Genomic DNA, 24,798 nt, shown 5'->3' with positions numbered 1-24,798 from the left:
CTGCTCTTTGCTTTTCTGCAGGCCCACAGAAAAACAAGCCGTAGGAGATTAGAATATTTGAGACGAGCTGCTTTCTTAGAACTGTCCTCTAGGGTAAACTTAAGGCAGCTAATGAATTATCTTGGGTCATATCCACTTCCCTCAGAAAAGAAGAAGGGGAGAGAGGAATAACAGAATTTTCAATAGTTCTAATAGTAATTATAATTGTAGATTGTAAAGAGTTACACCAGCATAAGACATGAATCTTTTTTACATGAATCAATGGGTGGATGGATGGTGATTGAAAAATCAGTTATTAAGTGCCCAGTATGTTCCAAGCACTGTGCTATTTATGTCTCATTTCTCTAAAACACTGTAATCTACCTGAGGGCAGGGATCCTATTTTTATTCCTTTTCCCACAACCCTACAAAACCTCTTATATTTTAAAATGTATAGCTCGCCAAAAAGATTTACAAAATGAATTGTGAAAAAATGTCCTGAGTGGAAAAGGCATTCCTTAGAGCTGATGAGATCAAGATGTGCCTGTTTGTGGATAACCTTGTGTTGATTGCATTTAGCTTCAGAATACTACACGGTCTTTCCAGTAATATCCATGATCAGTCTTAAACAGATATTCTTACTTTTTTTGGGGGGTGCATCCTAAACCCCTTTGGCTATCTGGTGAAGCCTAGGAAACCCTTTTTAGAAAATGGCTTTGAATGCATAAAATAAGATGCTTAAGAATCCAGTGGAAACCAATTAGATCCAAATACAATTATATATAATGATAAAATTGTAAATTTTATAAATATGTACACATGTGTATGTGTATATATTTCTATATATGTCTATATATGTACATGTGGATATATTCACAGACCTCAGGCTAAGAACCTCTGCCCAAAAGCATAGTCTAGACATTCACAAGTGGGAGTTATCTATATGAGAAAAACAAACCAATGAAAAATACATTTTGTCAGGATACAGCTTGCAGGGCAGCCAATCAAGTCAATTTATCAATTAATCTACTTTGGCCAAGCAATGCAGATGGACCATGACCTTGGCCCAGAGTATTTGAGTGGTCCCAAGCTGTTCCCTGTCAGTAAGACCCATTAAAAATCCCACCAATATTCTTTTGGTAATAATAAATGCTATTTACCATGGAATGATACAATCTCAGAAGAATCAGAATTGCAAATGTCCCCAAAAGCAATAAAATATGCATGGCTCATAAATTTTGAGCTAGAAGACAGATTTAGATGTGGAAGATATCTTAGAGGCTTTTATCTAATACAAACCTCTCATTAAAAAAATTATATTGATTTTTTTGGTTTTACACAGGTCATTTATAGATATACAACTCCTCCCTCCCTTCATCCCTTTAGTGAGCTTTCCTTCATAGCAAGTAAAACCAATGAAGACAGCAACTGTTTCTGACACTATATGTCATATTCTACACCTATAGTCCCCTACTTCTTCAATGAAATGTAGGTGGTACAATTCTTCAGCTGATTTCTGAGGCCACAATTGGTCATAAAAATTACAATGCCTTCTGTTGAGTTTCATTCTTCTTTTCATGTACATCATTGTAGTCCTTGTGTATATAGTTTTCCTGATTCTTCTTACTTTGCTTTGCATCAGTTCTTGCAAGCTTTTCTGTATTTCTCTGAACTTCTTAAGCTATTGTTTCTTATAGTGTAATGCTATTTCCAATATATTCACATGCCCAAATTTTGTCCATCCATTCCCCAAATGATGGAATTTTTGTTTTTGCCTTTTTTCTACAATACTGCTAAGAACATCTTGGCATATATTATGAAATCTTTATTTTTGTCTTTGATCTCCTTAGGTACTAGTCAGGTACTGGGTCCTCTGGGACAAAAGGCATGAATAGTTAAGTGACTGTTCCAGAGCAGTTCCAAATTGTTTTCTGGAATGATTGGATAATCACAACTGTATCTGTGTTTGTGCGCTTGTTTGTCTGTATCCCCTCCAACATCGATTATATCCGATTTTTGTCAACTTTGTCAATTTTCTGGTCATACGTTGTAGACCAACTCCCTCATTTTAGAAATGAGGAAACTGAGACCTAGGGAGGTAAAGTGTCTTGCCCTAGGGTCATTTGCATGGTAAATGTCAGAGTCAGCTCCACTGATTGGCTTTGAATGGGTCTTTCCATTGAGCCATGCTACAGGCATAAGTAGGCTGTAGCATATTACCAACATTATCAATTTAATTGGAAGGAGGATGACTCCCCACCCCCACCATGTACTTTGTGATCCAGTAATATGGGTCTCCTTGCTCCAACTTGTACATGACAATCCCCTTCCCTACTCTGGGCATTTCCAATGACTGTCCCTTATGCCCGGACATCCCTTCCTCCTAATCGCCACATCCTTGGAGCCAACTTGCTCAAGTCCTACTTTTGGTAAGAAGTCTTTTCATAGTGCTTTTCCTCTGAGAGCACCCCAAATTTATCCTGCCTATAGTTTGTTTGGACAGCTAGGTGGTGCAGTGGATGGAGTGCTGGCCCTGGAGTCAGAAAGACGTCCTCCAGAGTTCAAATCTGACCTCAGACACTTACTAGCTGTGTGACCCTGGGCAAGTCACTTAACTCTATTTACCTTAGTTTTCTCATCTGTAAAATGAGTTGGAGAAGGAAATGGCAAACCACTCCAGTATCTTTGCCAAGAAAACCTCAAATGGGGTAACAAAGAGTCAGACATGAATGAAAAATGACTGAACACCAACAACGTAGTTGTTTGCATGTTGTCTCTCCCATTAGGCTGTGAGCTCCTTGAGGGCAAAGACTTTTTTTTTTTGCCTTCCTTTATAACCGCAGCACTTAGCCCAAAGTAGCACATAATCAATGCTTTTTGACTGACTGACTGACTAAAAATGGGGGATAAAAATAGCATAAATTTTGCACTGGTGTTAAACAAACACTGGTGTTAAAAGACCCAGATGGAGGCATTCAGTAATTGGGATAGAGCCTTTGTGGAGGATTTACGGAAAGACATTAGCAAGAGTTGTCCAAGGTGACAAGGTACAGGTAGTTGGTGAACTGCAATGGTGAAAGGAATACCCACAGAAATGATGCAACGGATTCACTAAAGTAGAAAATAATAATTAAAGATGACTGCTATCCATAGTTTTAATAGTAATTATAAGTTGTATGGTATAGTAGACAGGCTGTTGGACCTGGCATCAGGAGACCTAGGCTTGAATCTGGCAATGAAAACTAATTGTATGGCCCTGCATAAGTCAATTGACTTCAGCGAAACTCAGTTTTCTCATCTGTAAAAAAAAGGATATAGCTGTTGTTCATTTATCACAAAGCTGTTGGGACAAATCTCCTTGGCAAACCTTAGGTTCTTAATATATTGGGGCCTTAACCGGTGTTTGCTAAGTTGAGTTAAATACTAAGTAGAAAATGTTTGCTGCCTTCTAAAATGTTATAGTCTGGTTGGGAAGATAAGGAATGTCCATATAAAATAGTTTACTCTGACACAAGACATTAGATCCAAAGTTCCAAACAAATGAGAGAGTCAGGAAGTCTCACGTTAGTAGAGAGAAGGATATATCATTTGTCCTCTAGTGATGGTCTGAAGTGAGGAAGGGAAAGGCCACCCTAAATTAGACTTTCAGAGAAAGGCCAGATTTGTGAGCTTTTTATTTACCTTCCTCAGTCTCCTGAATGCAGTAACTCTCTAAGCCCAGTGAGTCAATTACCAGCAAACACTGTGACGTACGCTAGGACTGTGATATACAGTGGGAAGCATCCCAGTCCTGGGATTTAGGCCTCTCTGGACTCAATGGGCTTCATGGGGCAGCAAATCTTCCTTTGGGGATGAGTAGAGGTGACCCTGCCCTCCAGTCCCAAGGCTTTTACCTTCCATTATTTTCTACCATGGTTAAGTGGGAAGAACATTGGACTGACAGGTGGAGCTTGGATATTCCCATCTTCTGTCACTTAATAGCTTTGTGACCTGTAGCAAATTACCCCTCTTCCCAACCCAGAGGCACAGGAAGTATAGACAGAGTGTTGCTAACACATTCCACCCCCAATTAGACTAATTCACCCCAATATAATTTACCCCAGGAGATCACTAAAGACAATTTCTTTTCTTATAGCTTCCTCCATGGGCTAAATGACTTCAGTTAACTAGCTATTTATAAATTCATATTATACAAGTTTAATGGCAGCTAGGTGGTGCAGTGGATAGAATACTGGCCCTGGAGTCAGAAGGACCTGAGTTCAAATTTGACATCAGATGCTTACTAGCTGTGTGACTCTGGGCAAGTCACTTAACCCTGTTTACCTCAGTTTCTTCATCTGTAAAATGATCTGGAGAGGGAAATGGCAAACTATTCCAGCATCTTTGCCAAGAAAACCCCAAATGGGCTAATGGAGAGTCAGACATGACTAAAATGACTCAACAACATACGTGTTTAAATATATTTTGTTCAATATTTTCTTCCTATTAAACTGTAAAATCCTAGGGCATAAGGACCATGCTATTTCCAAGATACTGGCTAGTAATTTTGCCCTCTGGACCCACGTTTCTTCATCTGACAATGGGAATAATAATGCTTACAATGCCCCTTAGGTGAGGTATGGTATAGTGAAAAGGGGGCTGAACTTGAAGATAGGGGCTCAGATTCTGGGTCTGACTCCTACTATCTAGAAGACCTAGGACAAAACATTACCAGTATTAGCCTTTGCATTTATTTGTTGAATTGAATTAATTTGGTCATATGTAAAATAGAGAAACTAATACTTTTATCTACCTCATAGGTTTGTTATGGGAAAAGTGCTTTGTAAACCTTGGCATGCTTAGAAAAAGATGTATATGTAAATACATACATAAAATATATAACATATATTATATATATACACATATATCCCTAGCCAAATGTAAATGTATATGTATATGTACATTAGAGAAATGTGTATGAGTAAAAATGCCTATAAACTTTCTTCTTGAAGATGTTATTGATATAGTTTGTTTGTATATCACCTCCATTTCCCAATTTATCCCTTCCTTCTCTCTTGCCCATGAAGCCATTCCTTAAAATAAAGAACAAAAAAAGAAAGAGGAAAATAAAGCAATTCAGCAAAGGCATCAGTGAAATCCAAAACTGTATGTAGTTTTCCACATCCATAGTCCCCCCCCCTTCCACCCACCCTCTGCCCTACAAATAAAAGAGGAAAGCATGGTACATTGGAAAGAACACTGGTTCTGGAGTCAAAGGACCTGGGTTCAAAATATAACTCTGACTTATACGACCTGTATGACCTTGGGCAAATCATTTTATTTCCCTGGGCCTTGGTTTCCTCATCTATGAAGTGAAAAGTCAGACCATATGGTTTCTGCAAGTTCTAGAGATATAATCCTACAATGATATTTCTTCTTCAAGGCCCAGCTGATTTTTTTTAAGTTCTGCATCACTTAGTTTAGAATTCCAGTGCTGTTCTTTCCATTTACATTGTTGTAATCCTTGTGTATATTTGGTATTTTTTTTTTTTTTGCTTCAGCTTACTTCACTTTGCATCTAATTCAAATGAGGCTTTTCATGCCTCTTGGATTATACTTCAATACTTTCAAAGGTCTGTGATTTAATTGCTGTACTCATTCTACTCCCAGGTCCCTTACCTGCAGATAGGATCCTCCATGGACTTTATAAGTCGCTATGTTAAAAAAAAAAGCCATCACCACAGGTGGCCAGATCTCTGATGATGAGTCTCTCCTCATTTAAGAAAAGACAGCACACTGGGGCCCAGACTTGAAGACATTAGATTGTCAGCACCTTGAGGGAAAGAACTATCTTTTGCCTTCTTTTGTATCCCCAGAACTTAGCACCGTGCCTGCTTAATAAATATTTATTGATCACTTTGTTGAAGCCTTTCTAGCTTGGTAAGACCTTCCACAAGACTTTGCAGGCCTAGCCTTTGAGAGCCCAGGCTCATTTCCATGCCATGATGAAGCAGCGGAAGAGGTCTTCAGGCTGAGAAACGTGATCTCTTCTTATGTTATGATTTTCTTTATGCAGTAACCCCTCATGGCATCCACTCTGGCGTACCCTCTAGAGTGGGTATTCAATAGAGGCAGCTTATAGACCAGCTTTCAGATGTGCTTTAAATATTCCCTCACCACTGCCAATTACTAGAACTAATTGCTGCCTAAGCCAGAATTTTGCTCCTGCGACTCTCATCCCTCTTGTTGATCTTGCAAAGAGAGTAAGTGGACTGACTAATTGTTGCACTATGATTTCGGAAGGCTGCTGCCAAGAGCTCCTATCTGGTTGATATGTGCAACTTGGTCTTAAGGAAGTATTTGTGCTGCCACTCTCTTGACCCTCTTGACCCCTAGATATATTGCCCTGTAATATTGCTCCCCCTGTGCATGTTATGGATTTTAAGGAACATAAATATAGTTGCATCCACTTCTAAATTAACTACAGGTTTTATGAATAGCATACAAGCTACCAGTGGACTATTCCCTCAAATAAAAGGGTACCAGTAGACATGTGCTTTTCTTTACTACCACCCTTGGGTCTCAGCCTTGGTCTGTTTCTGAGGAATGAAATCATGCACATAACTGAAGCTCAGGAAAATGGCCCTGTACATACCAGAAGCAGCTACTAGTGCAATGGATAGAGTATTGGGTCTGGAGAACAGAAGACCAACATTCAAATCTGACCTCAGACACTTACTAGCTACATTGCCCTGGGCTAGTTACTTAACCTCGGCCTCCATTTTCTCAACTGTGAAGTGCAAAAAAGCTCCTACTTCACAGAGTTATTGTGAGGATCATATGAGACAATTTTTGTAAAAAAAAAAAATTAAAGCATAGCAGGTGCTCTTATTTCCTTCCTTTTCCAAAGGACAGATGTGGAAAGGGTCCCTGTAGCCAAGAGTAAGTAGACCTATCACAAGTATGTCAGATAAGAGTATTAGATGTAGATATTGATAAAAATCCTTTTATGGCAAAGGTTGTACTTAGGTACTCAAATCATTATATCTGTTTCTATCTATAGTTCTATCTTCCACGTGACAGGATGGTGCCCCTGCAATCTGGAAAATGTGTAAAATTTTTTAACTCTCCTTTCATACCAGAGAAGAAGTCTGAATTATTATAAATTAAAAGATAAAATATATTGACATCATATAATACCATAATATATTTTATGCATTTTTGAGTTTCTAAACTTTTTCTGTGTCATCTACTGTTTTTTGCATGTCATCTGTGGCTTCTGCAAAACTTCCCCAAAATTCTCATTTAATTTCTTATGCCAACCTGTGATATATCAATACCATGATGGGGAAAGTCAAAATGTGGATGGTTTAACTATCTCCTCTTCTCATTTGGGGAAATATCTGGTCCAGGGGTGAGGAACCTGTTTGGATTTAATCAAAGAGCCACACTTGAGGACCCAGAGGGTTGCATGTGGCCTCGAGGCCACAGGTTCCCCACCCTTGGGTCTAATCCACAGTTTCTGTCTGTCCCATTTTCATTGAAAGAAATACTAGCATCACTAGTACTTGCATCCATTTCCTTACTTTTCAACAACTTGCAATCTAACTTCCATTCTTGCTACTTTACTGAAATTGTTTTCTCAAAAGTCACTAATAACTTCTTTGAGGCGTAGTAATTGGAGCTGCATACTTATGTTTCAACCTTAGACACCCAAGAAGAAAATACATTTTCAAAATTCAAGTCACTTTTTTAGTTCAATGTCTAAAGGAGTAAATTAAACACAAGTGTCTATTTAAATAAACATGGGGTACGTGAAAGAGTAACAGATATACTTCAGTGTAGATGTGAAAAAGTAATATCCTAGAGATTTTTTGGGGGGGGGACAGTGAGGAGATCATTCAGTTTTTAAAATGGCAGGTGGCAAAGATCTTTTTGGTATAATTTCTAGTCCAAAAGTGTGAGGGTCCAAGGCAAGAAGCGTCTTTCAAAAACTCAGTTGGTTTATGGTAATGTTCTCTGTTGGAGGATGGACTGCTTAGGAATCCAAAAAAAAACAAAAACAAAACAAAACCTTTTCATCTCCTTTATATCACTGTACAAAAGCTTGTCCCTTTTGGAAGGATTTGGTTTCATGATAGTGAGGGCTAAGGGACTTGGAAAATGCCACATCTTTTTTGTTGGGTGAGACATTGAAGATATATTCAGGTGGGATGAAAGGGGAGAAAGACATGGGACAAAGGTGAGGCCTGATTTGTAAAAAAAAAAAAAAAAACACCTGGTTTCATGGAACACACTAGATATACTAGAGAGAAAGAACAATCCTCTTCCTTGTGGCTCGCTAGGTGATACAAGGATGTTACCTGGCCACTGTCATAAGAAACAGGTAGGCCTTTGGAGCATTCAAAGCTGGTCTCTTCACCAGGAAACTTTGGGAATATACCCTTCTCAGTCTGGAAGAACAGGGACACTTCGCTTAGTGGGCATAAATAGTGTCATTGATGGTGTAAAGGTCTTTTAGTCCAAGAATTTTCAGGACCTATGAGTTCACAGGTGAACCTGGTTGCCTCTAACAAGCAACTCATTCCTCCTGACATTCTTGGGATGGGGTGGGGGTTGCTGTATAGTAGAGTACCTTCTCTCCTCTCATTTTCTCTTCCCGCTTTTGATACATCTTTAGACTTAGGTGGGTCTATTTTGCATCAGCAGTTTCTTGACTCTCTCTTCAAGACATTTTCCTAAAGTCAAATTCAGGTATTGTCTCAGGCTATTGTTTCCTTCATGTAATCTGGCAAGTTCTTCCTCCCTCTGCAACAGGTGTCTAGGAGCTGCTCATTTCTGGAGAGCTGTGAGGAGAGTTAATTCTCACCTCCAGCGTTGTCTTCTGGGGCCAAGAAATTCAATTCATTGCCTCCTTCCTACGTCCGTAGTTCTTGTGGATACTCTCTGTTATGCAGGAGACCAGCAACCTAGAAGGAGACCCACATCTCCCTAGAAATGTCAACACTGGATTCTGATATCGAGGTAGAATGGGGGGCAATTACAGTTAAATCTCTATTACAGCAAATAATGAATTCTGTGGAGTGGTCATTGTATTTGATTTACCCAGCATGTGTCCATTAGGCTGGGAGCAATTACACATTTTTCATAATTATAACTTTAAATAATGTACATTCAAATACACCTGCCTACTTCATGGGATTCATTATTCACACCAATCAAGACCTAGGTGTAAAGTGCTGCTCTTGGCACGGTCAGCTGTTGTTCGTTTGTCTTGCTGGGGCAATGAGAAAGGCAGCCAGGAGAGCCTATTTCCGTAAGTGGCTTAATTGCAAAATCCGCTGACATTTGCTTGGTCTTCATGCTTCTTGACTTCCTTGCATCGTTTAACTCTGTTGATTACCACTTCATCCTGTATATGTTCTCTGTATTTCCATGATGCTCCTCTCCTGGTACTCCTATCTGTCCAACTGATTTTTTTCTCAATTTCCATTGCTTGTTCATCATCATCCTCCTACCTTATAAATGTGGGCATCCTTCAGAGGCTGTATCCTACGCTTCGTTCTCCCAATATAGTGTCTGAGTGTTGGACTTGAAGTCAGGAAGATCTGAGTTCAGACCCTGCTTCAGACACAAGCTGTGTGACCGTCGGTAAATCAGTTAACCTCTTTCGGGATCAGGGTCTTCACTTGTAAAGTGGGGATATATAAAGAACACAAACAGAGGCAGAGAACCTCCCACTGTCTACTAGAAATCATCACCTGGTACCTTAAACTTAACACTGTCAAAAAATGAACTCATCATCTTTCCAAACCTGTGCCTCTTTTAGGTTTTTCTATTTCTAATGAAAGCATTACCATTCTCTCAGTCATCCCAATTCAAAATTTCAAAGTTTTCTTTGATTTCTTTGTTGCTCTGGCCCCTACATTCAATTTGTTTCCAAGTACTGTCAAATCGACCTCTGTACCAGCAATCTAATGTACGTCTTTCTCTCCAGTCATAATTCTACCACCATGGATCAGGATGTCATTGTACCCTGCCTGGACTATTGTAACAGCATCCTAATCACTATCCCCACCTCCAATCTCCTTTGTTCCAATCTATCCTTTGCCCATACCTCAAAACAATCTTCATAATGTGCAGGCCAGGGCGTATTTCTTTCTCGCTCAAAAACGTTCAGTTGTTTCTCATTACCATTAGGACAAAATGCAGACATTTCAACTTCATATTCGAAGCCATTCACAGTCTGCCTCCACCTTATCTTTACGTGCATATTTCTGTCAAATTCCCTTTGCACACTCCATATTCTGGTCAAATTGGATCAATTGCTTCTCCCTTGTCTCCTTCTACCTGCCCCTTTGCATTTGCTCAGGCCATCTCACCACTTTCTTCACTTGTCAAAACTTTCTTTCAAGGGTCCCCCCTGTTTTTATACCTTCCATAAAGACTTCCTTGACTTATGATGAAAAATACTATCCACCTCTAGAGAAAGAACTGAGAGTCTGAATGCAAATCAAAGCATACTCTTATTCACTTTCTTTATTGTGTGTTTATTTTTAGTGGCTGTGTTATTTGTGTCTTTTCCCAACATGACTAATATAGAAATATGTTTTGCCAGATTGCACATGTATAACCCATGTCAAATTGCCTACCATTTCAGGGAGGGGGTGGGGAGAAGGAAGAGAATTTAGAACTCAAAATAGAAAAAAATGAACGTTAAAAATTGTTTTTACACATAATTGGGAAAAATAAAATATTATTAAAGGAAAAAAAAAAGACTTCCTTGATGCCTCAATAGGATTGTAGACTCAGAGCTGGAAGGGACCTTAGTATTCTTATAATCCACACTCCTTACTCCTATAGATAAAGAAACTGACTGGTCTAAGGTCACGTAAGTAGTAAATGGCAAAACCAGGATTTGAACTAAAATAGTCTAACTTCAAATCCAAAACTCTTCTCAGTTTACTGTACTGCTGCTTCTCCCTCCCTGAATTTTCTTACAACACTCTCTTTGGAGCCCTTTGCTTGTACTTATTAAACTGGACTTCCCATTATGTTTGCTTGCATGCCTCCTAAACCCCTCCCCAATAGTAGTAATAGCAGACACTCATAGAGCACATCTGCAAGCTTAAAGAGTTTTCTTATTTTTTTTAAAATATTTTTATTAATAAATTTATTTATTTTTAATTTTCAACGTTTACTTCCACAAGATTTTGAGTTCCAAATTTTTACCCTGTCTCACCCCTCCCCCCACCCAAAGATGGCATGCATTCTGAATACCCCTTCCCCTAGTCTGCCTTCCCTTCTATCTCTCCTCCCCTTCTCTTATCCCTGTCTCCTTCTACTTTACTGTAGGGCAGGATAGATTTCTGGGCCCCATTTCCTGTATTTCTTATTTCCCAGTTGCATGTGAAAACATTTTTTTAAGCATGTGTTTTTAAAACTTTGGGTTTCAAATTTTCTCCCTTCCTCCCTCCCCACCCACCCTCATTGAAAAGGCAAGCAACTCAATATAGGTTATACATGTGCAGTTATGTAAAACACTTCCATAGTTGACATGCTGTGAAAAACTAACTCTATTTCCCTTAATCCTATCCTGCCCCCCCATTTATTCTAATCTTTCTTTTGACCCTATCCCTCCTCAGAAGTATTTGCTTCTGATTACTCCCTTTCCCAATCTTCCCTCCTCTCTATCATTCCCCTACTCTCTTGTCCCCTTACCCCCATATTTTCCTGTAGGGTAAGACAGATTTCCATACCCTATTGAGTGTGTATGTTATTCCCTCCTTAAGTCAAATCCTATGAGAATAAGATTCACTTATTCCCTCTCACCTTCCCCCATTTCCCCTCCACTGCAAGAGCCTTTTCTTTTCTGTTTTACCTCATTCTGCCTCTCCCTTTCTCCTTCCCCTAGTATAATCCTCTCTCACCCCTTAATTATATTCTCCAGATAAGACCCCTTCATCTTCAACTCACCTTGTGCCCTCTATCTATCTATCTATCTATCTATCTATCTATCTATCTATCTATATACATACATATAATTTTTTCCCTCCAACTACCCTAATACTGACAAAGGTCTCATGAGTTACAAATATCATTTTTCCATGCAGGCATGTAAACAGTTCAACCTTGATAAGTCTCTTAAGATTTCTCTTTCCTGTTTACCTCTTCATGTTCCACTTGAGTCTTGTATTGGAAAGTCAAATTTTCTGTTCAACTCTGGTCTTTTGATCAAGAATGCTTGAAAGTCCCCTATTTCACTGAATGACCATTTTTTCCCCTGAAGGATTATACTCAGTTTTGCTGAATAGGTGATTCTTGGTTGTAATCCTATCTCCTTTGCCCTCTGGAATATTATATTCCATGCCCTTCACTCCCTTAATGTAGAAGCTGCTAAATCTTGTGTTATCCTGATTGTGTTTCCATAATACTTGAATTGTTTCTTTCTGGCTGCTTGTAATATTTTCTCCTTGACCTGGGAACTCTGGAATTTGGCTACAATATTCCTAGGAGTTTTCCTTTGGGGATCTCTTTCAGGAGGAGATTGGTGGATTCTTTCCATTTCTATTTTGCCCTCTGGTTCTAAAATATCAGGGCAGTTTTCCTTGATAATTTCTTGAAAGAGGATGTCTAGGCTTTTTTTTTTTGATCATGGGTTTCACATAGTCCAATAATTTTTAAATCCTCTCTCCTGGATCTATTTTCCAGGCCAGTTGTTTTTCCAATGAGATATTTCACATTGTTTTCTAATTTTTCATTCTTTTGGATTTGTTTTACAGTGTCTTGATTTCTCATAAAGTCACTAGCTTCCAATTGCTCTATTCTAATTTTTAAGGAAGTATTTTCTTCAGCAATCTTTTGGACTTCCTTTTCCATTTGGCCAATTTTGCTTTTTAGGGCATTCTTCTCCTCATTGGCTTATTGGACCTCTTTTACCATTTGGGTTAGGCTATTTTTTAAGGGGTTATTTTCTTCAGTATTTTTGGGGTCTCCTTTAGCAAGCTGTTGACTTGTTTTTCATGATTTTCTTGCATCACTCTCATTTCTCTTCCCAGTTTTTCCTCTACTTCTCTTACTTGCTTCTCAAAATCCCTTTTGAGCTCTTCCAAGGCCTGGAACTGATTAATGTTTTTCTTGGAGGTTTTGGATGTTAGGAGCTTTAACTCTGTTGTCTTCTTCTGGTTGTATGTTTTGATCGTCTTTGTCACCAAAATAAGATAATATAGTCTGACTCTTTTTGTGCTGCTTACTCATTCATTATTTCAGCCAATTACTTGAGTTTTAAACTCTTTGTTAAGGCAAAAGTCTGTCTTATGACAGCCCCTCAGAACTGTGACCCAGATCCAAGCACAGGCAAAGCAAGGGATTCCTGCCTCAGCACTGGCAAAAAGATCCCTGTAATCCCCCCTCTGATCAGCCACTTGATTCCCCTCTGTCTGTGGGCCGGAAGCTCAGGAGGCAGCCCCTGCCCTGGCGCCGCACTTGGGACTTGCGGCTGAGACCTAGCTTCTCTCTCACGGAAGTCACAGACTTTTCCCACTGACCTTCTAAGTTGTCTTTAGCGTTCATGGGTTGAGAAGTCTGGAAACCGCCACAGCTGCCCGCAATTCAGTCCACTGAGGCCTGCTCCATGGTTGCTACAGCCTGTACACCCACGCCCAATTGTGCTTCTCTCCCCACTTGGCATGATATACCTTTCAGATTAACCATCCAGGCATTCTTGGGCTGGAAATTTGTTTCACTCTTTCTTTTTATGGGTTCTGCTGCTTTAGAATTTGTTTAGAGCCATTTTTTAACAGATATTTGGGGGGGTTTGGGGGGAGAACTCAAGCAAGCCACTGCTTTCACTCTGCCATCTTGGCTCCGACCCCCCTTAAAGAGTTTTCTATAACTTCTTTTGCAACTCTCAGAGTTACCCTGTAGGGTGGGTCCTACAAGTATCATCATCCCCATTTTCCAGGATATGAAACTGAAGGAGCTGAAAGTATTTGTCCAAGGTTATTCCTTGAGTAAATGGCAGAGTCAGAATCAAATTCAGACCTCTTGGATCCAAACCAGTGTTAATTCTGCCATATCACAGTAACTTTTCTACTAGGCTTTAAACTCCTCGAGGGCAGATGCTACATGTTTATTTTTCTTAATCATTGCATCCCCAATGTATGGTGTGGTTACCTACATGTAATTAGTATTAATGTCTGTTGAATTGAATTGAATTGAATCTTGATTGAATTGAATCAATTGAATTGAATCTTGGTCTCACATGTGCTAGATGGGGGGACTGGCAGAAAGCAGCTGTAGAAGAGGAAACATATTTTTCCTCTTAGCCCAGTAGAAAAATACCTGCTAGAGTTTGCTAGGTGGCACAGTGGATAAAGCTCTAGACCTGGAATCAGAAAGATCTGATTTCAAATTTGACCTCAGACTCTTACTAGCTGTGTGACCCTGGGCAAGTCACTTAACTTCTTACTGCATCAACTGTAAAATGGGAATAATAATAGTAACTATCGTGCAGGGTTGTTGTGTAGATCAAATGACATACTTGTAAAGCACTTAGTACAGAGTCTGACACATAGTAGGTGCTTAATAAGTATTGTTTCCCCTTCCTTTCCTTTGTTCTCTTCTCTTTTCCCCCTCCCTCTGTGTGGTCCTCCCTGCCCTGGGTTTCAGTTAGGTTGAACTAGATGTTGGAAGTCATCTCTAGGGCTAACATTTTAGGATTCTTTGGTTCCAGGTATTCCTTTCAAGATGAAGAAGACATGTTCATGGTGGTCGATTTGCTTCTAGGAGGGGATCTCCGTTACCACCTACAACAAAATGTGCATTTCAATGAAGGAACTGTGAAACTCTATATCTGTGAGCTGGCCCTTTCCCTTGACTACCTGCAGAGATACCATATAATCCACAGGTAAGCCAATCTTGGTTAATTTGAGGATGAGCAGAAGAGGTTACTGTAATAAGATGAGCTTTCTTTCCTGTTTCTAGGTGTTTTGTGGAAGGGATTTGAAAAATCTTCTATAATGAGGTAGAATGGCCATTGGGTTTTTATGCTATTCACTAGTTGAGGAATGAAAAGCTTTTTTTCCCCCATGATGTGAAAGTTAAAAATTAATGATTGCTTCATGGTGACTTTTTTATTCTCAGGAATGTTATTTGATTAGATCTTGGATCCAAGTTCCAACATGTCCTATGCTCCTATAATGCTTTCCTGCCTTCATAGAATTATAAAATAAATGGAGTTAGAACTGGATGGGACCTTAGAGATCATCCAGTCCAACCATACTGTTCTATAGAGAAGGAAACTGAAGGCTAGAGAGGGCAAGTTACTTGCCAAATCAATAGAAAAGCCAAGATCTGAAGCCAAATCATAGGATCAGAGAGTTAGAGGTAGAAGGGACCTCAGCTGCTACCCAGACCACCCTTCCTCATTATACTGATGAAGAAGTTGAGACTTTAGGATATTAAAAGTGTCCCAACTAATACATTTCAGAGGAGGTATTTGAACCATAGTCTTCCTCTCTTGAAGTCCAGAGCTCTACCCACTCCACTATACTGTCTGGTCTCTTTGATTAGATATTTTTAATGTAGAGGACTTAGTGACAATACTTGTTGCTGTTCAGTTGTTTTTATTTGTGTCTGACTCTTTGTGATCCCATTTTGGAGTTTTCTTGGCAAAGATACTGGAGAGGTTTTCCATTTCCTCCTCCAGCTCATTTTACAGATGAGGAAAATGAGGCAAACAGGGTTAAGTGACTTGCCAAGGGTCACACAGCCAGTGTCTAAGGTTAGATTTGAACTCTGAAAGAGGAGTCTTACTGACTCCAGGTCCAGCATTCTATTTATTGTACTGCCTATTTGTTTTGAAATTTGAAAGGTAAAAGGATTAGCTATGTTTAACTTGACTCCAGATAATAGAACTAGGAGCTTTGGGTAGGGGCTGCAGTGAGACAGATTTTGGCTCATTGTAAAAAGAAACTCCCCAGCAATGATAAGCTACCCTAAAGTGAGCCTTATTTCCTCAGAAAGGGGCATGTTCTGCAGAAGGTCTTCAAGTAGATACAGTATACCCATTTGTCTGAGATGATATGGTAGGGATTGACGTTTGAATACAAGTTGGACAATATGACCTCTGAGGTCCTGGTGCATGGCTTTTCATTGTGAATGGGAAGAATCACCATGTTTATTTATTTAAATAGGCTGGTTTTTAGTTGTCAGTGGTTCAAAGAGTCAGTAAACAATGAACAGAAGCATATATTTCCAAGATCAGAAAAAAAAATTTCACGTAACACATGAATCCTTTCTATAACATCTCTAAATAGTCATTCACCCTGGCCTTGAAGAACCCTAATGGGGGCAGCTAAGTGGCACAGTGGACAGAGCACTGGCCCTGGAGTCAGGAGGACCTGAGGTCAAATCCAGCCTCAAACACTTGACACTTACTAGCTGGGTGACCCTAGGCAAGTCACTTAACCCCACTGCCTAGCCAAAAAACAAACAAACAAAAACCCAAAACAAACAAAAAAAGAACCCTAATGATGGGAGATTCCTTGGTTCCACAGTTTTAGGAAAGGCATTGAGAAGCCGGAGCGTGTTGAGAGAAGGGTGGTGAAGGGATGATGAAGGGTCCTGAGGTTATCCAATTTAAGGATTGATTCAAGTTACCAGGGAAGGCTACCCTAGAGAACTGTAAGTTGAGGGAAGATATGAAAGCTGTCTTCAAGCATGTGAGAGGCAGTCTTATGGAAGAAAGATAGACTTGTTCTGCTTGACCTCATAGGGGAGAAACAGGAATCGTGGGATGAAAGCTGCAAAAGGAAAGCTTATGTTTGATTTAGGGGGAAAACAATAGCAAACTTTCCCCAAATTAGGGCTATCCAGATGTAGACTGCGTTCTTCCAGGAAATAGTAAGTACTTCTCTAATGGACTACATGCAAACTTAGGTGACAATTTGTCAACTCTGTTGCAGAGAAAATTCCTGATCAGTTGCTAAACTATGTCAGTGGAGGGAGTTTACACACCAGATGATCCCCCAGCTGTTTATTTAAGTCAATTCCTGCTCTTCCCTTGGATCTCTAGCCCCTACTGCCTCACCTACCCCCTATTTATTCCCTAGGCTTAGTCCTGGTTTTCTGATCACCTGCCTTTCTATTTTAGTGTGCATCAGTAACTTGGTTCTCCACCTATAGCTTCCTTCCCTGACAGCTTAGCTCAGATAGATTCCTTGGATGTTGATCCTGTCTTAACCTAAAGGACACTGGTCAGCTAGCAGATCTGGGGGTGGTCTTAGGAAGGCTCCTTAGCTTTCCTGAGGTCAGTTTTGTCTTCTATAAAAAGGGAGTAATGATACTTGCTGCCTATGTCAGAGAGGTACCGAGGGCATTAAATAAGAACCATTTCTAGAGGCATTTTATAATCTCTGAATTGCTAAATAAATGTATATTCAACAACAAAATCCTATTCAAACACTATGCTTAATATTAGAAATCCAAGAGACAAAAACAGAATCAGCCCTTGAGGTAACATTTTACATTAATTACATTTAGTTAAATTATATAAAACAGCTTTAATAATGAATAATAATAGCTTGTATTTGTATATAATGCTTTAAAGTTTGAAAAGGGCCTTACAAATATTATCTCATATGATCTTCATAACAACCCTGGAAAGTAGGTGTTATTGTTATCCCTATTTTATAGACGATGAAACTGAGGCAAACAGAGATCAAGTCACTGTCCACGGTCATACAACTAAGAAGTATCTGGGTCACATTTGAACTCAGGTCCTCCTAACTCCAGAGCCAATGTTTGACCTCTGTAATCACCTAGCTGACTCTAGCAGGGGACTTTCTATTATGTCAAAAGGAAAAAGATGCTTCCTCTTTTTCTGGCAAAATCCCTCTACTTTCTACCAGTCACCCTATGACACCTCATGTTACTGATGTTATTTTTGTGATTATTCCTGAATCCCCTAATTCCAAGTCCAGCATGTTTCCTATTACCCTACACTGCCTCCCTTGATCATTCAGACCGGTTTCACATCTATCATCTGTGATTTTCCCTGCCCTGGGAGTGCTTGTTTATAATAGCTAGATCATCAAATTCATACCAAAGTAGATTTGGAGAGCAAATTCTAAATTGCTTGGAAAGCAGTGGCCATGAATACCATAGGGCCAAAGAAAGACTGCAGAAGATGATAGCTCTGCAACGGTGATATATTTTCTCCAGTTTTCAACAAATATTTCAAGGCATTTCTTAAGGGTCTTTCTATTTAACACGTGCCAGTTGCCTTAAAGCTCTGGTTTTCATCTGAGAAAAAAAAAATCTCAGGGAGAAATTTAGGTATCTAATTGTCTGTACATTTTAAAAGCCCACAAAGTGAATAGGGTCCCTTGTATAGAATACTTCTAAAATGATTTCCTTGCAAGGGACTTTCCCAAATCATAAAGTCATAGCTGTAGAACTGAAAGGGAGCACAGAGGTTACTTAATCCAACTTTCTCATGGTTATATGCAAGGAAATTGAGACTTAGGCAAGTTAAGTTACTTGCCCAGAGGTGCATGGGTATCAGAAGCAGGATATGAACCCAGGTCAAGTCATTTAGAGGAGCTTATTGCATCTAAGCTGTTTAGTCTTAACCCATATCCCTTTAATCTATTGTCATGGAGGAGCCCTTATTTCTATAGATGTTTTTTTCTACTCTTCGTTTGTGTTAGAATCATTGAACTTTAAAGCTGGAAAAACCTTGGAGGTCAATGAGTTAGTCACAAACCTGAACTACAGGTTATCTGACCTGGGTACTACTTCCCAATAAAAACTCCCATGACCCTAACACTTTGAAATTTACAAAGTTCTTTCCTCACAGTAATCCTATAGGGCAGGTAGTTTATTATGTTTCCCATTTTAAATCTTGGGAATCATGCTCCTCATGGTTCAGTGGCACATTCAGACATCCTGCAGCTACACAGAAAACAGTTAAGAAGTGTCAGAATCAGGATTCTAATCCAACGTTCTTGACTGTATGTCCAGAGATCTTTCTACTACAACATACTTTCAAGGCAAGCCCTTTATCAATCAGAATTTTTTTTTTATAAATTTGAAACAGTTCCCTATACATCATAGAAGTGAGACTTTTATCAGAAAAATGTGCTGCAAACATTTTTCTCATCAAACTGCTTCTCTTTTAATTTTAGCTGTACCAGTTTTATTTGTGCAAAATTTTTTCAGCTTTATGTAATAAAAATCATCCATTTTACCTAATGTAATCCCCTCTATCCCTTGTTTTGTCATGAATTCTTCCTCTATACATAGATTTGATTGGTAATTTCTTCCCTGATCCTCTATTTTGTTTGAAGCTTACTCATTTGGAGCTTAACTTGGTATATGGTATAAGATTTTGGTCAATATCTGGTATTTCCCAGACCTTTCCAGTCAATGTTTATCAAAAATCTTTTTTTAAACTCTAACAGTCTTCAGTGGTATTACATAGTTGTGAGTTATGGAATACTATGATCTCTGAAGCTGAGGATCACCCAAAGGGTAATGTAGAAATCACATGGTTGATGTGAACTGGCTTTCAAGTAGGAGAAGGGGCTGTGGAGAGCAAGAAAGAGATTAAAAGTGAGTTAAAAGTTCTCCTGGAACCAGCAGTTAGTACAGGTATAGAAGAAGACAATCTGTCCCTCATCATTTGGGCAAAGCTACCAGGTATGATTATGCTACCCCATTATGACCACAGTTAGAAACAGCACTTATCAGTTTCTGGACCCCAGAATTCAGGCTATTCTGATACCAATAAATAAGCTGTTCCTAATTTGCAGAACACAACTGAGGTCTTCACCACCTTCCCTTTGAAGTCCCACACATCTATGGAAAAATCATATCTGGGACAAGTATCTATATCTAAAATTCCAACAAGAAGAAAATGGAACCAAATTCAGGGCTAAAATCCAAAGTTGACAGGAAGCTGAAGAAGGCTGAGAGGGGAGGAGGTCCCCGGCAAAGAACACAACAGTGGTTGTCCAGGCTTCAAGTACTTGAAGCTACCATTGAACTCTATTTCTGAGGGAGGAGTCAGAGAGATCAGCACAGGAGGTTGACCTGAGAGTTCTGCTCACTGCTTTTTCTTTTTTTTCTTTTTCTTTTTAGGCAATTGGGGTCAAGTGACTCACTGCTTTTTCTAAGAGACTTCAGGGTCTCACTCTGACTGTCCTTTTGAAAGAAAGCATGGTATTTCAATGATGCCATCCAAAATATTTGTGAAAATTGTCATTGAGAATAAATTTAGTCATAGTAAAAAGTCATCTTCTGAAGATGAGCTGGGTTCTTGGGAACATGAAAAACTCTTAACTAAGTCCAATGTACAAGATGAGTGGTCAAGCTGGGAAAGAAATGACTGTAAAGCAGTAAAACTAATTTTCTTTTGTGGTTCTTATACTGTGGCTCTTTTATAGAGATAGAAAAAATAATAAAATTCATTTGGAAGAACAAAAGAGCAAGAATATCAAGGAAAAGTGTAAAGGAAAGAGGTTTAGCAGTATTAGATCTTAAACTATATTATAAGGCAGCAATAATTGATTGACTAGGAAATAGAAAGGTAGATTAGTGGAACAGAGTAGACATACAATCTATAGAAGCAAATGAATATAGTTTGACACGGGCAAAGACTTAAGTTTTTGGGATAAGAATTCATTATTTGGTAAAAATTGTTAGGAAAGCTGGCAAGCTGGAAGAAATTGGGCTTAGACCAACATCTTACACCATTTACCAAGATAAGGTCAAGATGGATACGTGACCTAGATATAAAGGGAGGTATTACAAGAAAATTTGAAGAATATGGAACATATTACTTATCAGATTTATGGATATAGAGAGTGTTGTGAGAAGTAAAATAAATAATTTTGATTACATTAAAAAGATTTTGTACAAATAAAGCAAATGTAGACAAGATTAGAAAGAAAGCAGAAAACTGGGAAAAATTTTATAGACAGTTCCTCAGATAAAGGTCTCATATCTCAAATATATAAAGAACTTTGCCAAATCTATAGGAATATGAGTCATTCCCCAGTTGATAAATGGTCAAAGGATATGGCAGTTTTCTGATGAAGAAATAAAAATAATTTATAGTAATATAAAAATGCTCTAAATCATTACTGATTAGAGAAGAACTGCACAACATTTGGTCTGCTTATGGCCTGGCCTGCAAAAGGATTTTGAGCAGCCTACTAAAGGATTTTGGGCAGCCCATGAAAAATGTAGAGGATGTAAAACAAGCCTGAACAACATACCGCCTGTTGGCTGTTTTGGTAGGCTGCAAGCAGCCCACGGGCCATATGTTGTGCTGGCCTGGTTTAGAAGAATGCAAATTAAAACAACCCTTGAGATATCATTTTACACCTGTCAGATTGGCTAAAATGATAGAAGAGAAAAGTGACAGATTTTGGAGGGGATGTGGAAAAACTGGGACCTTAATTCATTGTTGGTGGATCTGTGAGATGATCCAACCTTTTTGGAGAGATATGGAATTGTGCCCAGAGTTAATAAACTGCTTATACCCTTTGACCCAGCAACACCATTATTAAACCTGTTTCCCAAGATGATCAGGGAAAATGGAAAAGAATCTACGTGTTCTAAAATATTTATAGCAGCTCTTTTTGTGGTAGCAAAGAAGTGGAAATTGTGGGGATGCCCATCAATTGGGAGATGGCTAAACAAATTGTGGTACATGTTCATGTTGGAATATTACTCTCTTATAAGAAATAATGAGCTCGATGATTTTAGAAAAGCATGGAGAGACCTTCACAAAATAATGAAGAGTGAAATGAGCAGAATCAAGAGAACATTGTGTACAGTAACAACAGTATTGTTTTAAGAGTAACTTTGAGCAACCAAGTCATTCTGACTATTATAAATACTCAAGTTAACTTTAAAGAGACTATATAGGAAGGTGATGTTTGAATCCAGAAAGGAATACTACTGTGCTGTAGGAAATGATGAGCTGGTTGATTTAGAAAAATATGGAAAGACTTGGACTTATGAAGGAAGATGCTATCCACCTTCAGAGAAACAGATGACAAGTGGAAATAAGCATAGTATGGGTCTTACATATATGTATGTGTGTATATGTGTATATATGTGTATGTTTATATACATGTGTGTGTGTATAATTGTGGCCTTATTTAGGGTGGGAGGGGAGAGGAAGGGAGAAAACAAAGTTAAAAAGCGTACAGTAGAGAACAAAAGAAAACCAACAAGGAAGCAAAGAAAAGCTGGACAGCTTTGAAAACAATGTGTAATATTTATTATATAGGTTTCTTGAAAATGAAATTTTATTGTTTTATATTGAATCTTGTCTTATGGTTTGCTATGTAGATGGCAATCTTTTTTTTTCCTTTTCTCATTTTGTATGTAAATGTAAAATAATTTATTTTACCAAAAACTAATATTATTATTATTAGCTAACATTAGTATAGTACCTACTATGTGCCAGTTACTGTGCTAAGTACTTTTTATTAATATTATCTCATTTGGTCTTCATAACAACCCTGAGAGGAGCTGTTATTATCCCCATTTTACAGTTGAGGAAACTGAGACAAGCAGAAGTTGAGTGACTTGTCCAAGATCACATAGCTGTTAAGCCTCCGACCTCAGATTTTAACTCAGGCCCAGTGCTCTATCTACTCCACCACCTACATTCCCTGAGAAGAGGAATCCAAAAGTGCTTGGAGAAGTGGCACCATCAGTGGAATAAATGAATCTCCCTTTAGGGAACTAATAACACCAAGCACAATAACAACAACAATAGTTTAGATTTGCAACCTGTTAATGAACAGGCATATATTGAGTGCCTACTAAGTACCAGTTAGTGTGGTAGATGTTGGGGATAAAGTAACAAAAACTTAATATTCTTTGCCTTTAAGGAGATAACCTCTATCTAGAAAAGCATGGAGCAGCTAGGTGGTGCAGTGGATATAGCAGTGGCTCTGGAGTCGGGAGGACCTGAGTTCAGATCTGACCCCAGACACGTAACACTTATTAGCTGTGGGACACTGTCACTTAACCCCATTGCCTAGCCAAAAAAAGAAAAGAAAAGCATGTACTTGTAATGTGTATTTTTTTTGGACCAAACCTATGATTTTCATGTATAGGGAAATCTCAGCAGGAAAATCCATCCATCAATGCAGATCTTCTCTTACTCTACAATTTGTATACTGAGTTAAGTTATGCTGAATTAAGTGAGCAGAACCAGGAGAGCCCTGGGATGCTTAGAAGTTAGATGACTTTCCCCGGTTAGAGTCAGATGTAGGACCTGAACCTAGGCCTTCCTGACTCCACCATTCTACCTCTCTAATATTTGTGTGTATGCATAAGTAAAGAGCTAGGGACTGGACTTGTGTTTTCGTTGGCATAGGAATCACGTAGGTGATGAAATTCATTTTATTGCCACAGTTATTTATGATCTTATACAGTAGAATTACCTACACCGTTGAGAGGTTGAGTGATTTGTTCAGTATCATATAGCTAGCGTCAGTCAGTGAACCCATCTTCCCGGTGCCAAGGCCATCTCCTTATGCCTTACAGAAAGGCAATTGTGCCTCCCTATACTTACATACGTACAAAATAAATGTATAGTAATTTCATGAGTTAAGTACTAGCAGCTTGGTGATTGTACATCTTCTGTCATCCTAGGATTGGACTGGCTAACTTTGGATAGGCTCATCACCAGAATGTCCCTAAGGAATGCCTTTTTCAACAGCAACAATTCTCTAAGCCCACCTACTAAGTCCCCAAAGAAGCCTGCAATCTGTATTGGTGTATATATCTACACAGACAAAAATCACAAGTCTTTGTCATCTCGAAGTGGATAGAGTGCCAGCCCTGGAGACAGGAAGATTCAAATCTGGCCTCAGACTCTTATTAGTTGTGTGACCCTGGGCAAATCACTTAACCTTGTTTGCCTCAGTTTCCTTATCTGTAAAATGAGCCAGAGAAGGAAATGGCAAATCACCCTAGTATCTCTGCCAAGAAAACCCCAAAGGGAGTCACGAGAGTCAGACACAAGTGAAAAACTATTTATAAAAGAGTCTGTGTGTAAGTTTTGTATGTTACCTTGTTCTCATTCCAGAGAAACCTCTGGAAAGTCTAGACTTTAGTGACACAGACAATTTAGCAAAAATTTTATATTACTTGCACTCTTTGCCTGGCAAATTGCTTGAAGAATGTTATGGGGAATTGTCTTTGTCCATTTAGCAGTGCAGTTTCCCTGGGAAATCAAATGATAACATATTTCCCTTGACGGTGGAGATCCAGGGACTGGGTTTTTGCTGAGTTGCAAAGTGTTGTTTAGTTACCAAACCTCTGTTCTCTTTAGCAATATTGTTATTTGTATCACTGAAGGATAACTGAATGACGGCAGGACATCTGTCCTACTTGTGCCTGCTGTTTGACTTGGAGCAAATCACTTAGCCTTACTTTGCTGAACTTCCCTTTGCCTGAAAATGAAGATGAGTAATAGTAGTAACAGCAACAGCCACAACAATATTTGAATGAAGAATTAATTAACAAATTAACTCATAATCAGAGGATTTTGAGTATTGTGAGACAATTCTAAAGTATTTTGTGAATATTCTATAATTTTTTTTAAAAAACCTCTTATATTTTCATTTTATTATTGTACTTTACAGTTACAAAGAGTTATTCCCCTATCTCATTTCATTCTCATTACAGTGTTGTGAGGTACTTAGGGTTTGCGGCACAATGGATGGAGTATGGGGGTTGGAGTTGGGAAGATTTGAATTATTTTCCCCACTTAATAATATTTTATTTTTTCCAATTACATGCAAA

At 38.8% G+C, this 24,798-nt stretch overlaps 1 protein-coding gene across 1 annotated transcript in view; it reads left to right on the top strand.

Annotated features, from left to right (window-relative positions):
- Positions 1–24,798, top strand: part of STK32B (serine/threonine kinase 32B) — a 264,794-nt gene that overhangs the window by 116,727 nt on the left and 123,269 nt on the right. The window contains exon 2 of the mRNA XM_027836560.1: positions 14,693–14,866. Coding sequence (XP_027692361.1) covers positions 14,693–14,866 — 174 coding nt within the window. The remainder of the gene's footprint in view (positions 1–14,692; positions 14,867–24,798) is intronic.

Source organism: Vombatus ursinus, unplaced genomic scaffold, assembly GCF_900497805.2.
Source record: "Vombatus ursinus unplaced genomic scaffold, bare-nosed wombat genome assembly UNPS02014818.1, whole genome shotgun sequence".
Taxonomy (NCBI): Eukaryota; Metazoa; Chordata; class Mammalia; order Diprotodontia; family Vombatidae; genus Vombatus; species Vombatus ursinus.
The sequence above is the reverse complement of the archived record's forward strand: the minus strand, read 5'-3'. Positions and strand labels throughout refer to the sequence as shown.